This window comes from Aspergillus brasiliensis (assembly GCF_001889945.1).
Source record: "Aspergillus brasiliensis CBS 101740 unplaced genomic scaffold ASPBRscaffold_6, whole genome shotgun sequence".
In the NCBI taxonomy this organism is placed as follows: domain Eukaryota; kingdom Fungi; phylum Ascomycota; class Eurotiomycetes; order Eurotiales; family Aspergillaceae; genus Aspergillus; species Aspergillus brasiliensis.
The window spans coordinates 1561427-1577285 of record NW_027137447.1 but is presented as its reverse complement, the minus strand read 5'-3'; the positions used below and the strand labels follow the sequence as shown (position 1 = coordinate 1577285).

Genomic DNA, 15859 nt, shown 5'->3' with positions numbered 1-15859 from the left:
GCCTTCTCTTCGACGTCACAGCCACCTTTTGCGGTTTTGACCTTTTTTTTTTTTTTTCACATATATAAAGCACATAGACGCCTCCCCGGAGGTCATGGCAGCCACGCAGCATAGTCTAATGTAGCAGCGATTGATAGACGCCAATTGGCAAGAAAAAGAAAGAAAGAAATACAAATAACACTCAAAACGCATTGCGGAACTGGCCGGTCTGTTTGGTTGGTATATCTACAACATACAATAGTAGCTCATCTTGACTATCCCGGTGCACCTGTTGATTCTCACGGAACCGCAGCCTACACGCCCATCACTGAATACTCCGAACCCATCATTTGCTCGCACATGAACCCCCCGATCAGATCATGCGCAAGACGCTCGCCCCCAAAACAAGGGACGACCTGGGCAAACAGAAGACAACATAATCGAACGCACGCAAATTTTATTATCTTCCAAGCGCTTATTGGGTGACCTTGCTGGGGGTATACGTGAAGGTAGGGCGGACGAAGCTGTATCCGTATAGTGATTAGCGCGTTTCCCAGCCCAATTGAACGAGGGTTGAGAACATACCGGTCCGAGTTGTAGATCTTGGCGTCAGTACCAAGGAGCTCCTTCTCACGAGCCTTGTCAGCAAAGTGCCGACGAGCCTGATCACGGTCCTCCTCGGCCTGAAGGAGAGGCATGATGTGTATACGGCCCCACATCTTCTCACGGGCGAGTTCGCTGTTTATTCCCCCAATTGTCAATGATCCATTTCCCTGCTTTACTTCTGGGTATTTCCCAGATTGGTGGCAGACGTACTATTGTTCACGAACACCGTAGAAGAGCTTGTAGTATCCGTATCCCATAATCAGGTGCATACCGATGAGGTAGTAGATGGGGCGGAATCCACGGGCAGGGATGTTGCGCTATATATATGGAAAGCAGAGATTCATTAGCCATTGGCCCTACCCCTTCGAATGTAGGTATCGATCGATATCATAGAAAGTAGGGTGTGAAATCGGATCAATCGGGGCAGTCGTTTTCTTGTTGTTTTAACGCACCTTGTACTGCACGGGCAAGTAGCCCCCCTGCGGGGGCATATCCTGAGGCATGGTGACTGAGGTGAGAAAGACTGGCGAGACAGAGGAGGGGGGAGGGGTGCCGCAGCCTTTCAATTGAGGGTTCGATAGAAAGTCGTCGGTGCTGGGGGAGATATGATGCGGTTGCCGGATGGGAACTTGGGATGCTGTGTCACGTGAGACGTGCATGGTTTGGTAATGAGCGCTGAGGGGGTTTTGATTGGTGGGTGTGCGGGGTGCACTTTGGATGTAACTTAGCCGCTGAGCGTTACTTTCACTTTGCAATTTGTCTATAGCTTTACTGTCTATTCACTTCCTTTTCTTTTCTTTGTTCCTGTAAGGAATTATTTTTTGGCACTGCAGTGACAAGGGAGGAGAAGGATCATTGCTAATTGAGGTTTTCTGGTACCTACGCTATGGAGGAAGACAACGATCGGCCCAGAAAGCTTCCTAAGCTTGATCACGACGAGTCTCAGGATTCTGAACCCAGAATGACCGGTGCGCTGCAGGCCAATGATACTGGCTCTACGGCTGCTACCGCCGGTACAGACAATGGCGACAAGGAGCAACCTACCATGACATCCGAAATTGATAGTAATCAAGGCGGCGCCGACAGCACTACCGCAGCCACCACCACCGAAGATGGAGCGCCCAAGATCTCCAAGCGGGAGATGAAGCGCCAACGCCGCCGCGAACAATGGGACGAACAGCGCGACCAGCGGCGCGCAAAGCGCAAAGAACGTGGACAGGCGCGCAAAGAGCGCCGCCGCGCAGCCTTCGAACAAGCGCGGTTGGACGGTACAGAGGCCGAGCTCAAAAAGCAATACGAACGGACCCAAGAACGCTTCCGGAAGTCGACGCTGCTCCCGCTCACCCTGGTGATTGACTGCGGATACGATGAATTGATGTTGGAGAAGGAGCGGATTTCACTGGGGTCGCAGATCACGCGGTCATACTCGGATAACAGCCGGTCGGTGTATCGGTCGCATTTGGTGTTTTCGTCGTTCAATAAGAAGCTCAAGGAGCGGTTTGACACGAAGTTGAATAAGCATTATTTGAACTGGAAGGGAGTCAGGATCCTGCCCGATGATTTTGCTCAGGTGGCGGAGATGGCGAAGGAGTGGATGGTTGTTCCTGCGGGGGGCAAGATGGAGGGGGTATTTGCTGATAAGACGGATATGAAGCCTGAGGATGGCGAGGTGATCTATCTCAGCAGTGATAGTCCCAATACGTTAACGGAGTTGAAGCCGTTCAGTACGTATATTATTGGCGGGTTGGTGGATAAGAATCGGCATAAGGCGATTTGTTATAAGCAGGCTGTGGAGAAGGGGATTAAGACGGCCAAGTTGCCTATCGGGGATTATATTCAAATGGCGTCCAGACAGGTGCTGGCTACGAATCATGTGGTGGAGATTATGCTTAAGTGGCTGGAGCTGGGCGATTGGGGAAAGGCGTTCCTGGCTGTTATTCCGCAGCGCAAGGGTGGAACGTTGAAGGAGTCGGCGGTTGAGGCAGAAGGGTCTCAGCCGGAGGAGGATAATGCAGAGAAGGAGGAGGAGGAGGCGTTGGAGCAGGCTCAGGAGGCTACTGATGAGGCTGTTGAAGAGACCCAGCAGGCTGCAGAGGAGCCTGATCAGGCGATGGCAGAGGCACCTGTGGAGGCTAAATGAGAGATTTGATGCCAAGTATAGTGTATATATGCAAACTTATAAGCTGCCATGGGGCCATCTACCATAGAAGTGGCTGGCCAATCTACATTTCTTCCAGACTAGCAAGGAAGCCATGCTTCATACGGAGTACTTTGTAGCTAATTGCTCCATAGTGACTAGTTAACTAGTCAAGTAGTTTAACAAACTAGAAAGACTGATGTAGGGTGATGACATAATTGCGCCGCCACACGTGCACCGCCACATGGTTGCCACCGGGCGATGGATGACGGCAACCAAAACAACAACAACATCGCCGTTCCATCTTTTTTTCGTTTCCTCCTTCCAGAAGATCCACAGAGACTCGCTTGCTCCTTGCTCTGTTTGCTGTCTGGGCCCTGGCCTTCCTTCACTCTGCCCCCGGACCAAGGCTCATCCTCTGCTGTTTACTTTCTGTCCCCCTCGGTTGTCTGGTGACCTGCCTCAATCCCTGCCCCTAGCAACCCACCTTATCCCAAAGTTCAGTAAACAAGGTTGCTGTTGCTGAGCAGCACAGCACCTCCAGCCATGTTTGTTCTCCGCAACGGTAAGTCCCTTCCATTCTCGGATGCCTTTTTCTCGAGGGCAGCTTAGGCTTCAGTTTGGCTTCCCTACCCCGCCATCTGCCCCTCCTCCCCTCATCCTCCTTCCCTGCTCTCTCCCCTCCCGCTTTGATCACTTACTGGTTCCTCTCATACTGACGTATCCTCTCGGAACTTGTCTAGTGAGCAAGTACCTCTTCGGAGACTCTTCCAAGGAATCTATTATCGAGATTCCTCAGGGACAACTCTATCTCGTTCGCCCTTTGTCGCCCAAGGGCTACTCGGAGCTCATCTTCAAGGACGCCGCCGCTTCCATCAGACGCACCGGCCAGGAATTCCAGTACCAACTCGTCATCCAGCGTGCCTACGAGGAAGGTGAAGAGGAGCTCGGAGAAGAGGACGACGAGCAAGGCGGCAGTGACAGCCTCGACAAGGACGAAAAGGTCTTTCTGCTCGATCAGGCTCTCCACTTCCGCTCCGAGGTGCGTGAAGGAGGAGCAAAGATCTTGGCCTGGAGAGACCTGAGTGGCGACGTCGGCGACCTTTTCGAATTCGTCTGCGACCCCTCTGTGCCTTCGGATAAGGTTTCCACCTTCGAGCTAGCCGCCCTTCAGTGCCAGTACGAGCGCGCATACCGACGGACCTCCCAGAACGTGAGCCGCGAAGATTTGCAAGAGTTCTCTTTTCAGGAGGAGAAGCCTATTCCGTCCGCAAGCCCCATCTCTTCTTCCGCAAGGTCTCCTGCTCGGTCACTGACATCTGGAGAGTCGACCGCCGCCATGGTGAAGGACGTCGAGTACTCGCGGTCCAAGGGACACATCAAGCCTGCGGTCTCGGAGCAGGAAGCCACGGTTGCTCCCCCTTCTGCAGCGCAGCCTGAGGCTAGGGAGATCCTCGCCCAGGAGAAGGCTGAACTTCACCTGTTCGACTTTGTGAGCGGAACGTTCGTCTTGCAGGCGGCCAACGTGACTGCAACGGTTTCTGAGATTGGTGACTGGAAGTATTGGCTTCAGATCAGCGGAGAAGACAAGGAGTGGCTGGGACAGGCTGTCGTCGCCGACATCAACCCCGTTTTTAACTTCGAGTATCTGTCTTTCATCTTCAATGCCTACAGTGAGGATGGCTCGGCGTTCTCCTGGCTCTTGCGCTTCAAGGACCAGGAGACTGAGGAGAGATTCCAGGAGGGTCTTATGCAGGCTCTGTGGGAACAGCTGAATGAGATGAAGTGGACGAAGGTCAAGGATCAAGAACGGGAGTATGTGCTGGACGCCTTCCAGGATCTCACAATGGAGGATGCAGAGGAACGCGAAGTTGAGGCCGAAGAGGAGGAGGAAGAGGACGAAGAGGAAGACCACTATGATGGCCAACGCAGCGAACACTACGACTCTGACGAGGAGCAAGATGATGTTGTTACACGGGATGATGATGGAAACGTCAACTCCCAACTGGCTGTCGGTTACAAGCATGACCGCTCCTTTGTCGTCCGTGGCTCCAAGATTGGCGTCTTCAAGCACACTCCTGACAACAACCTGGAGTTCTCTACCAACATCTCCAAGGTCGAGACCCCCAGGGGCAAGCTCTTCAGCCCCAAGAAGGTCATGTTGCACGCCGAAGACACCAACATGATTCTTCAGAACGGTGACGACCCGAACTCGCTTTACCGTATGGACTTGGAGTATGGTAAGATTGTGGATGAGTGGAAGGTCCACGATGACATTCCCGTTACTACTTTTGCCCCTGAGAGTGTAAGTAGCCTCTCTACATTGTGTTCTGTGACCTATTTGCTAACTTGCCTAGAAATTCGCTCAAATGACCTCCGCACAGCCCTTCATTGGTGCTTCTAAGAACGCCCTCTACCGCATCGATCCCCGTGTCGACGGAAACAAGTTGGTGGACACCGACCTGAAGCAGTATGCCAGCAAGAACGAATTCTCTTCCGTGGCTACCACTGAGAAGGGATACCTTGCTGTTGCCTCCAACAAGGGTGATATCCGGATGTTTGACCGTCTTGGAATCAACGCTAAGACGCACATTCCTGCTCTGGGAGAGCCGATCATCGGTCTGGATGTGTCTGCGGACGGCCGCTGGGTGCTTGCCACCTGCCGGACATACCTCCTCCTTATCGACTCACTGCAGAAGGAGGGCAAGAACGAAGGCAAGCTGGGCTTCGAGCGCTCATTTGCCAAGGACTCCAAGCCGCAGCCTCGCCGTCTGGGTCTGCAGCCTGCCCATGTGGCCCAGTTCCAGCACGAGACGAAGAAGCCGATTAGCTTCACCCAGGCGCGTTTCAACACGGGTGTCGACAGTCAGGAAACTTCGATTGTCACGGCCACTGGTCCTTTCATCGTCACCTGGAGCTTGAAGAAGGTTGTTGCCGGACGCAAGGACCCCTACACCATCAAGCGGTACGGCGAGGACGTGATGGCGGACAACTTCCGATTCGGCTCGGATAAGAACGTCATTGTGGCCTTGCCCAACGAAGTCAACATGGTTGCCAAGAGGAGTCTGATGAAGCCCACTCGGGAGAGTATCGCCGGACCTCCCGTCACTCCGCGTCGCAGGACCCAATGGGGCAGCCGGTTAGGCAGGGACGAGATCGTCAACTCGCCTTACTAATGGAGTCGGCTTTTTCATGTTAATACCCTTTTGAGTTTGATGTTTTCGGCTTTCATACATCTTTTCTTCTTACACTTTCTGATATTTTGTGAAACGCTTTAATGTCCTTTCACGGTGATATGAACGGATGGCGAACGGTTGCACTGCGGAATTAAGCATTGATTTTGTACTCTTACTAGTAGCTGCTAATACTACGAATCACGACTGAACATTGCACAATGGTTAATGGATGACATTCTGGGCCGGCTGGCCACACGTAGTATATAGTATGCGTAGCGCTCCTTGTCAACAGATATCCTGTACCTGTAGCGGCGCTGCCTTCAATCCCCTAATAGCAACTATCTCACCGCAGGCAATTGACGCCAGCAGTTGCACATCCAGTCCCAAGAGCACCAACCACCCAACCAGACCATGATTATCGACCATTCTGCCAGCAGATGATAGTCACACAACTCAATTCCATTCCATTACAGCGGCAAAGTTAGTTGGTATACAGCTCAAGACCCAACATACCACACCTCCACACCGATAATATCGAACTTGACGCCCTCATCCGAGAGCGGCTCATTCCCGAAGGTCTGGCATGACGCACTGACGCCTTTTTCCAGGCTCGAGTCGACCCACAGGCCGTAGTGTCCGTCACTGCTCTGATTAGCTTGTTGCAAGGGAAAGGGGGGGAGAAGGAATACATACCCTCCACCCAAACTCAAAAACCCCGTCTCACAAAACATCATATAATCATTAACCCCGCTATACGGGAACGCCTTGAAGCGGATCTGCTCCGGCGTGACTGTCCCACTGGTCCGTCCACTCCCAGTTCCAGTCCCAGTTCCAGCACCACCAGAAGTAGAAGAAGTAGGAGAAAGCCACTTCTCGCCCTCTCCGCGCCGGAGAGTCGTCGAACGCCCCGCGTTCGTCGTATCCGCGCTCGGAGGCAGTGGTAATCCAGCCTTCTCTAACAGATCGGCCTCTACCCCGCCCTGTCCGGTCCCGGTCCCATCTGCCACGCTGTTGTTCCCATTCCCGAATGTACTAAGCATAGCAGTGGCAGGTGGCAATACGCTCGCTCTCCAGAGGAAACACTCGCCCGTGCCGTAGTAATGTGAGTTCGGGTGCGGGGGGTCCGTCATGTAGGCGCCGAAGACGGCGTTCGAGGAGGGCGAGGCATCTCTGATGACGAGGACGTAGCCGGCGCGGGGACTGCGGGTGGAGGCGATGTCGCGGCAGTTATCGTAGAGGGTGGAGAGGGAGGCGCCGTCGCGGTCGAGGCTGTAGGCGAGGTGCCAGGTGTTGCAGAGTTGGAGGCGCGGGGGCACCAGGAGGCGGATTTCCTCGGCGAGGGAGCGTGTGAGCAGGGTGGAGGGGTCGGAGAGGGTGAGAGGGGTCAAGGGGGGTGGTTGGAAGGGAGAGGCGGTGCGTATCGGGGTGAAGACGGGGTTGTTGTTGTTGGTATTATCATTGGCGGTCTTGCGGCGCATGTTGGTGTTGTTGGAGGTGGTGGTGGAGGGGTCGGTGAGGCGGCGGTAGAGGCCTGAGACGACGTGGGTGACGGGGTAGGAGAAGTAGGAGGCGGCGGATTGTTGGAGGGAGGAGGGAGTAGTTGCGTTGGTGCTGCTGGATGTCGGGGGAGGTCGAGATCCAGATCTCGAGCTTGAAGAGGACGACATGCGGGAGGAGTGACGTGGGTTATTTTGGGTTGAGGATTAGTGTAATAGTAGGGAGGAGAGGGGGAAATTAATAATGGAGAAAGGGGGAGATCATGCAATTGAGATGGACGGAGAGGTGGAGATAGGGAAGGGGAGGAGAAGATGATGTGGTGGAGAGCAGAGAAAGAAGAGGGAAGATAAGACGATGGGGAGATGCAGGAGGAGATAAATTAATTGTTTGATGTTCGTCACGCTGTGCGGATCAGCGGGTGAGCTTCTTTTCTATACGGAGGTTTCCTTGCTACTTCCAGTAATGAGTCGTGCGTGTTCGGGTCACGGCACACACCAATGATTATACTATTATTCAAGTCAGAATACATACTATCAATTGGACTACTGACATACAACTATCTGCTAATTACTGATTTACTGTCAATCCTACTTCTGCCACACCTGCTCGACAAACGCCGTCAGATCGGCCTTGAGCTCGCGTGGACGCTCCAGTGCGGCAAAGTGTCCTCCCTGTGTCGATCAACGTCAGATTTTCAACACACAAACTTATACTGGGATTATCCTACCTCGGCATGATCCCGGAAGAATACTAGATCTCCTGTGGTCGCAATCCAGCTTCGGGGCACGGGACAAAGGTCCTTGGGGAAGAACGAGAATCCGAACGGCTTGTGGATATATAATTCGTTCTGCAGTATAGTCGCTCCCTTGGGCACCGTAGCCGTTGGTGTAGTCTGCACTGTCAGCCACGCCAGACACCAACTTACTATAGAAGTACTGTCACTTCAGGTCGCATTATTCGAACATACCTCACGGTAGGAATAAATAGCTCGCGGAAAACTCTCAGTGAGCCAATACAGGCTTACCATCTCAAGGATGGTCGCAGATGGGAGGGGCTCGTCCACCCATTGAAGGTATTTCTCACCAACCCTGGATGCAGCCTGTCAGGAACTATAATCTAGGTTGGTGCAGAAAAAGCAAACCCACCATGCAAGTAAAGCGATCGGACTGCTGGACAGCACATGGCCGATCGTACTGGGCCGACTACTGTGCTCCAAGGCATAAGCTATGCCATTGGTCATGAATTTCTCCATTCGCGCAATTCCTTCTTTCTCCGCCGCAGTTAAGCTTTCAGTTGATAGGCCTTCAGGGGGAGATCTCATTGCGCACAGGTTCACTATACTGGTTGGTGCCTAGTAAATAAATTTGAGACTTGTCACTTACAATGAACCGCTGGTGAAGTTAGTAATGACAACATCCTCGATGAAGAAGCAGCACTAACCCTTGCAGGCCTCGAAGCTTACGCCCAGGAGTCGTCCAACAAAAGCACCAATATCGCCTCCCTGAACAACGTAGCCATTGCCGAACCCGAGGTCCTTCATCAACTGGTCCACGACCCGGGCCATGTCAACCAAGCCGAAATCCTTGTCCAGCGGGGGACCAGACGAGAATGTATACCCGGGAAACGAGGGGACGATTAGGTGAAAAGGCAAGGTTTCCGGAGTGTACTCCTCACGGAACAGCTGGAGGACGGGGTAAAATTCGACGAAGCTGCCTGCGGTGACTTATAAGACCAGCTTGAACATCGTAGGCTAGGACAAAGTATATACGTACCGGGCCACCCATGGAGCAAAGCAATGGGCACAGCATCCTCCCTCTGGGAGAACAGAGCTGCAAAGTGCACCGTGAGGCCCTCAATCTCCGTAGTAAACTGCGGGAAAGAGTTCACTCGAGCTTCAAATGTTCGCCTAAATTGACCTATCAGCATTACCCATCGATGAAGCAGACAGACAATCGAGACCAGTCAAACTCCGAGACCCATTTCTCCCGCATAGCTGTCAGCCATTCGGAAGTGACGCCAAACTGGCCATCTGATTGCAGGCTCTCATAGGTGGGAGGAGCGATTTTGGACAGTCGGATGAGGGTCTTCAGCTCATCCACCTGTTCATCGGGGATGGAGACAGTAAATGGAGTAGGGGAGATTGTCGCTGAAGATGGAAACTTGCTGAATGGAGCAGACATGATGAGTTGAAGCTAGATAGATGTAGAATTGAGTAGAACTGAGGAATAGAAGTTTAGTGAGAAATGAGGGGATGAAAAGTAATCAATGCATGCTGGGCGGGGTCACGCCTGGTCCGAGGCTCACCTTCTCTGCTGTGCACTGCTGATTGTTTCTCCTCCATTGAGCATCACGCAGATGCCACAAGACAAGGATTGGACAAAACCACCATGATTATGAAACCTTTAGCCATCTTGGCATCACCCGCATTGTCTGGCACTCTGGCATCGAGTCAGCAAACACCACCTCTTCTCCTAATGCGGATGGGTGCAGCTAATAATTATCTAAGAACCTTGAGACTACTCCTATTCCCGATTCTTCAATACACCTCCTGATCAATAGTATTGAACATAAAGAGTACCTAGATGGTAACTTGACGACCCAATCAATTTCGTCGAAACCAACAAATCGACATGGTACAAGGCCATCATCAGCGCGCAGAGCTAAAGAAGGATCGTAGCTAATTGGATTACTTCGGGTCTACCAGTAAGCTCAGCTCTGATATAAAGTTAGATTTTGGGTTGCTCACTAGTCTAACTCAATTAATTAGAGATATCACGAGAACGTACTTCCACATGCCTCCGCAGTTCGATACAACGAACAAGGGCAGTAAACTCTCAGATATCAAGCAACCGCTGAAGACTTCACACGGGGATAAATTGGACAGCTGAGACAACAATAAACATCTTTCCTGAGGAAGCGGAGACATCTTCCAATTCTATCTACATATAATCCCTCGTACTCTCCACACAAAACTCCCAAAACTCACACGCCCTCCCCGTCCCCCCTTCCTCCTTCCTCTTCATCGCATCCAACAACGTCGGCGCCACAGCATCATGAATCCTCCCCCAAGGAATCACATACGCACCATTATTCTCCAGTCCCAGATCCCCCGACAACCCCGCATACAACACCGTATGAGCTGCCAAAGCCGGACTATGCAGCAGCGGCCAAGAGAGAATCTTCATCCAGCGCGCATTCCTCAGGAGATTGGTATTAGCTGCGCCCGGATTCTGCGCCGCGCTGACAATCCCTTTGTCGCCGTATCTCCGGGCCATTTCCGTAGCGAGGAACCAGTTGCCCAGCTTGGAGGTGACATAGTTCCGCACAGCGTCTTTGGGTGGGTTCGTCAGCTCCGACATGATGATGCCCTCGGGCGGAGCGGAGAGCTCGACGGCTTGACTGCTTGTCCAGATGACGCGGACGGACCCCGAAATGGTGGACTCAGAGACAGATGATGCCGCTGCTTCGAGGAGGGGAGATAAAAGCTGGGTGAGGAGGAATGGGCCCAGACAGTTCGTTGCGAGTTGGAGCTCGATGCCTTGTTTGGAGACGCTGCCTAGAGGGGGTTGGGACACGCCGGCATTGTTGAAGAGGAGGTCGAGTTTGGATTCTTTGCTCTTAAAGGTAGATGCGGTGGATTTGATGGTTGTCAGGTCGTCTAGATGGAGTTCGAGGAAATGTAGCTCGCCTGAGCTGTGTTTGGTAGTCTCCGGGACGGATTGCTGGATAGCCTGGATGGCTGCTTGAGCGGCAGATTCTGAGCGTCCTGCTATGTAGACTTTGGCGCCTTTGCGGTATAGAACTTTGGCTACTTCGAAGCCGATGCCTGATGCGCCACCGGTGATGAGCATTACTTTGCCCGATTGCTGGGGGAGCTCATCGGGGGTGAAGGTTGGGCGGGGAGGGAAGAATTGAGAGAATTGGGCTCCCATTGTGGATGAGGCTGTAGGTAAGTGTGCTAGACATTGAGGAGAGTGGGTGCTTCAGTCACATATTTATATGCTGATGTTCGTGGGCGAAGACCCCTGGCAGGCTATCTTTAGTCCCGTCCATCGCTATACATGTTTAGACGAGCGGACCAACCGGCGCTACTATCTAACACACCGGCTCGGTTGTTAGCGTTGACACTCAGCTAGCTCAGCCTGCTGGGGATTTCGCTTTGTTCACCTTGCTCGCCAATCAGTTCCTATGCTGATCACTACTTTTTGCACGGATATTGAAAAGACGAAGATAGACATGGTAATTGACACGACTTGGGGTGGAGTGGGTACTCATGTTCTGCCAGCCTTGTCAAATACATCCAGGCCTGGCCAGTAAATTACGGATTGCCATTGCCTCTCACTGTTTAGTGAACAAAAAAGATCATAGGTAGGCCGCTAATATATTCACATCTCACATGAGCTCAAGTTATTCGATTCCGTAAGATCTCCGTTGCGATATCAATCGGCAAAATACCGGATGCAGTCCGCAACACTACGGCAACACTCCCAATGAATCGGCATCTAGGCCTACCTAGTGCAGCATCCTATTTAGATGCATCCATACTCCGCATATGCCTATTTTTATGACCTCCGTTCTCTAAGACAACTGCCATTTCTTTAAGTCATCCTTCATCCCACTACTACACTCATCTCCACACCCCTCCTTCAATTGCGGACAGAAGCAACAGCCGTAGTCCTAAGGCAAAATGCACTACCTCCCCAACCCCATCATCTCCTCATAACCCTCACATACCCCGAATTCACCACTTCCTGATATCCATCACCGAAGCCCTGCTCGACTTCTGCATTACCCCCGAACAGCACCACCAGCCCACCCAAGAGCCATCCATAACCTGCCCCAACAGTTAACACACCCTCTTCCACCCCTTCACCTCCCCTCAAAGCATCGGCGCCAAGCTTGTCGTCGGGCCAGCTCCAAATGCCCAAAACCAGAAAAGGGTAGCACCACCCTATCGAGGATATCCTAGTCATGCTGGATTCCCTCAGCAATGCAACGGGTATCGTACCCGCGGAAGAGATTATAGGATACCGGACATCCATGAGCGCCATGGTTCCGTTCTCCTGGCGGGAAGTGGTATCAGATACAGTGATATTTGGTGGGGAAGTGCAGGCACTGTGGCATGCGAGGATGGTTCTGGGGTTGAGGGAGGAGGATGGTGCTGGTGGATGATAGAGAGTATGCTCAAGTGTGTGCGGAGGTCGTGCAGAGTGCTGACCGGTGAGGATTTTGGGGGAAATGCTTGCTTTAAAGAGTAGGAGGATGAAGGAGGCATCTGTCGATGAGGTATTCGACGCTTGGAGAGGTTTATGGAGGAAGGGTTTGTTGTATATGAAAGCGTCGGAGTGAGTCTGACTGATGTGATGGCTGGAAGGGCGGTTTTGAGACGTTATCAAGGGTAGCCCGATAGCTAGTGTGTGTTATAGGTAGCGCGTGTCATTTTGGGAGGAAAGATAACACTTGAGATGTCCAGCTACCCAAGCGTATATAGGTACACTAAGCAGCTACCAAATGTCATAGTTGTCGGTCACCGTCGACACCCATTCTGCCTCATACATTCCGATCGAATTCGTAGCCATCATTCAAGCGAAGGTAAACAGGTGGCTCCAAGACACAATCCCGTTGCTGGTGTGGCTTCGCCCGCCAAGAAGTGATCAGCGGAGGAGCCCTATGCGACAGGACGTGCTGTATCGCCTGTTTTGGAGAAAGGCGGCTGAGGTCTTGCTGCAAGTTGTTGGGAAACTTCATCGGAAGTGGATGGCCCATCCTGGTCCTGGCATGACAAGAGAGAAAGTAGTGTTCCTAGCTGCTGAAGTTCTGAGCGCCGCAAATGTGCCATCTGGTTTCCAGCATCGACCATATTCTGAAAGATGAGCCTCGCTGTTCCACACCACCACGAATCGTGGGTTACCAATTGAGAACTCATTGCTGACGCTATTGAAAGTACCACCGTGGAAGTAAATAGCGATTCTAGATCATTAGTGAGGAAGGTCTCTAGTCATCTAAGTTAGCCCGAGAACCATATTAGTAGGACATTTTCATTACCCAGGAGCCCCTGAGATGCTAAAGCATGGAGGATTCTTATGCTGTGATGCGCAGAGTCCAAGCACATCTTGACCAAATATTTAGCATTCTGTATGGTGAGGAATGTTTGAGCACATGGTTCCTCAGACCCAATTCGAAATGTTAGAAGGTAAAACAGCACAGGTCTGGTAGCCAAAATTATGCCCTGATTGAGTCAATAGGAAAAGGCTGACTAGGAGTAGGAAGATGATCTCACTTGCTCATAATATAGGTGCAGATATGCTGATACTCGGGAGAGCCCGACATCTGCCCCTTCTTGATGCAGAGGAAACGACTTGTCAAGTTCACATCCCAGCTCTGTTAGATTGGATACTGCTGCATTGATGTTTAATACAAAGCTTCCGTCAAACTTGCCGTCATTGACATATACTGCTGCAGGGCTTTGAGCAAGACCATCGAATTCAGAAACGGAATAGGAACCTTACTGGCGTTGAAATCAGCAATGCTCCGGCACAATCTGATGTTCATGTCTAAGGCTGTGATATCTTCCGACCCCACAGAAGAGGGCAACTTAGTTTGAATGAAGCGGTCGTCGATTGACTGGGGAAGCCCCTGAATAGATGCCATGTGTCTGTCCAGAATATAGACAGTCCACCATATCTTCCGGCACCGCTCAACACTATCCTGCTCCAGTTCCGTGACGGTCATACAGGTATGCATGCCATGAGCCATGGCCATTCTCATCGCTTGGCCCACCTGTACCCAGTTAGCTATGTATTCGATAGATATCTGATGGAGAGCCTGACATAACTGTGGGAAGCACTTCGGCAATCAAGCGATTGGTAAAAGAGAGCAATGCAGCATAGAATTTCGGTTGATATCATCGGTGAGGAATAGAGAAGGGTGTGATCCGGCAGGTTCTGCAAAGCTCTGACAAAATAGTCTATCCCTGGGGGCCTCCTCTCATGGATCTTTACTTGAGTGAACATTTTCCCGAAAGCTATAATGAGAAGAAAATGGATGTACCACAGGCCTCTGGTTCTTGTCTGCTTATCTTCGGAGTAGAAATTGTAAAGTGATTTCATGAAGTCACTGTCATCGAACAAGTGGTATAATTGCCCGCAGCGAAACTTGACGGAATTGATCAGGTATTTGGCATGGTCGAGGCTTGGAATGACCGGGCTCTCTGGAATTGGATCTGTTCGAGATCCGTCCCAGCCTAAATCATACGCAGTCCTCTCCAAAGCCAGCGCTTCGGATGGCAGTGGCACTTTATGAACATGTTCGTGGACCACACTGAGTACGCGACGAACAAAGGACGAACTGGAAGCTGTCCCTAATAAGTCAAGGAATGTTAGATATTGCTTCAGCTTATGACAGTGATGTCAACATACATGTTCTCGCATTACCTGGTGACATGGAGGCAGGTGGCCCGGAAGCTAGTGGGTTCACCAATTCGGAATCAGATTTGTCGCGTTCTGAGGGAGTATAGTAGTTATCAGGCAGGTTATCTGGAGAAATCTCACTAGGAGCTGGGCCTACAATATGTTAGCATTGGCTAGGTGGCCAAGGCATTGAGGGAGACTAACGAGTACTAAAGTTGGAAGTCAATGTAGAAGATGTGTGATCGTCACTCGTACTCTCTTTCACCTGTGCTGCTTTCTGCTTCGAATCCGCAATGTGCCTAAGTAGCTCCAATCATCAGTTGATCGTAGGCAATGGTTAGACCTGGCGTGGCCCACCTCCGTGTCACCAGAACCTTTTGGGTCATGTCATCGAAGACGCAGGGGAGATTCCGACTGCTGCAGCTAAAGCAAGGTTGTGTTCCAGGGCATTTACTCTTCTGTCTGCGGCATCGCACGCATCTTAGGCAGATCATTAGCGTTGGTAGATAGCTCATCTCTCCCATGATACTTACCCATTGGCTGATCTCTTCCTGGCTTGTCCAATGCCTGCCACTGAACTCTTTTTCATTTTGTGCGTAAACTTCAGAAACGAGAATTGAAAGAGAGGTTGTGAAGAGGGGAAATGATCTGGCTGTATGACAGTGATGTAAGGAGAACAAATAATATGAGCGAAAACTACGATTTGAAAATAGACTGCAACGCGAGAAAGGATCGCAACGTGAGGAGAAACTGATATGAGAAGAAGATGCAATATGAGAAGAGATGAAAGTGTAAGAACCTGTGGTATGGTAAGGGGTTATAATGTAGGAAGAAAGTGTGGTGTGAAAGGAGAGGTATCTCAACAGATCCGCGCAGAAGCTCACTGCCATTCACTCCCCGCTCATTAACGTATTACCGTACTGACACTTGTCACCTGCTACCAGTATCACCAAAAGTGGTGGTGAGATGTATTTGACGGCTCATTGATATCCTCCTCTTATCTACCTATGACCTTGCTCAAGGATGTAAATAGTATCACTGGGCCATCAATCCTG

At 51.4% G+C, this 15859-nt stretch overlaps 8 protein-coding genes across 8 annotated transcripts; 2 read left to right on the top strand and 6 right to left on the bottom strand.

Moving 5' to 3' along the window:
• Positions 1-204: 204 nt before the first annotated feature.
• ASPBRDRAFT_43482 (putative NADH-ubiquinone oxidoreductase subunit GRIM-19) lies at positions 205-1143 on the bottom strand. Its single transcript, XM_067625009.1, has 4 exons — positions 1038-1143; positions 796-902; positions 565-717; positions 205-503 (listed from the first exon to the last, which is right to left on the bottom strand). The coding sequence occupies exons 1-4, from the start codon at positions 1086-1088 to the stop codon at positions 455-457; spliced, it is 360 nt and encodes a 119-aa protein (XP_067479337.1). The 5' UTR covers positions 1089-1143; the 3' UTR covers positions 205-454.
• A 328-nt stretch (positions 1144-1471) lies between these two features.
• trm10 (tRNA (guanine(9)-N(1))-methyltransferase) lies at positions 1472-2725 on the top strand (the record flags this gene model as incomplete). The annotated part of the gene is made up of 1 exon (XM_067622779.1): positions 1472-2725. The coding sequence occupies one exon, from the start codon at positions 1472-1474 to the stop codon at positions 2723-2725; it is 1254 nt and encodes a 417-aa protein (XP_067479336.1).
• Positions 2726-3308: 583 nt separating this feature from the next.
• ASPBRDRAFT_126357 (uncharacterized protein) lies at positions 3309-5898 on the top strand (the record flags this gene model as incomplete). Its single annotated transcript, XM_067617859.1, has 2 exons — positions 3309-5027; positions 5080-5898. The coding sequence occupies 2 exons, from the start codon at positions 3309-3311 to the stop codon at positions 5896-5898; spliced, it is 2538 nt and encodes an 845-aa protein (XP_067479335.1).
• Positions 5899-6395: 497 nt separating this feature from the next.
• On the bottom strand, positions 6396-7565 carry ASPBRDRAFT_196203 (putative oxidative stress response protein Oxr1; the record flags this gene model as incomplete). Its single annotated transcript, XM_067620960.1, has 2 exons — positions 6396-6540; positions 6592-7565. 2 exons carry the CDS (start codon positions 7563-7565, stop codon positions 6396-6398), a joined length of 1119 nt encoding a protein of 372 aa, XP_067479334.1.
• Positions 7566-7856: 291 nt separating this feature from the next.
• On the bottom strand, positions 7857-9693 carry ASPBRDRAFT_153069 (epoxide hydrolase family protein). Its single transcript, XM_067619354.1, has 8 exons — positions 9355-9693; positions 9168-9301; positions 8836-9108; positions 8778-8786; positions 8541-8730; positions 8363-8483; positions 8123-8287; positions 7857-8066 (listed from the first exon to the last, which is right to left on the bottom strand). The coding sequence occupies exons 1-8, from the start codon at positions 9573-9575 to the stop codon at positions 7983-7985; spliced, it is 1197 nt and encodes a 398-aa protein (XP_067479333.1). The 5' UTR covers positions 9576-9693; the 3' UTR covers positions 7857-7982.
• Positions 9694-9903: 210 nt separating this feature from the next.
• Positions 9904-11689, bottom strand: ASPBRDRAFT_43479 (uncharacterized protein). Its single transcript, XM_067625008.1, has 3 exons — positions 11417-11689; positions 10163-11344; positions 9904-10098 (listed from the first exon to the last, which is right to left on the bottom strand). Exon 2 carries the CDS (start codon positions 11325-11327, stop codon positions 10335-10337), a length of 993 nt encoding a protein of 330 aa, XP_067479332.1. The 5' UTR covers positions 11328-11344; positions 11417-11689; the 3' UTR covers positions 9904-10098; positions 10163-10334.
• A 415-nt stretch (positions 11690-12104) lies between these two features.
• Positions 12105-12446, bottom strand: ASPBRDRAFT_30429 (uncharacterized protein; the record flags this gene model as incomplete). Its single annotated transcript, XM_067622778.1, has 1 exon — positions 12105-12446. The coding sequence occupies one exon, from the start codon at positions 12444-12446 to the stop codon at positions 12105-12107; it is 342 nt and encodes a 113-aa protein (XP_067479331.1).
• Positions 12447-12653: 207 nt separating this feature from the next.
• ASPBRDRAFT_675005 (uncharacterized protein) lies at positions 12654-15298 on the bottom strand (the record flags this gene model as incomplete). Its single annotated transcript, XM_067628903.1, has 8 exons — positions 12654-13389; positions 13441-13624; positions 13676-13851; positions 13905-14175; positions 14226-14755; positions 14814-14957; positions 15009-15103; positions 15162-15298. The coding sequence occupies 8 exons, from the start codon at positions 15296-15298 to the stop codon at positions 13064-13066; spliced, it is 1863 nt and encodes a 620-aa protein (XP_067479330.1). The 3' UTR covers positions 12654-13063.
• Between the last annotated feature and the right edge of the window lie 561 nt (positions 15299-15859).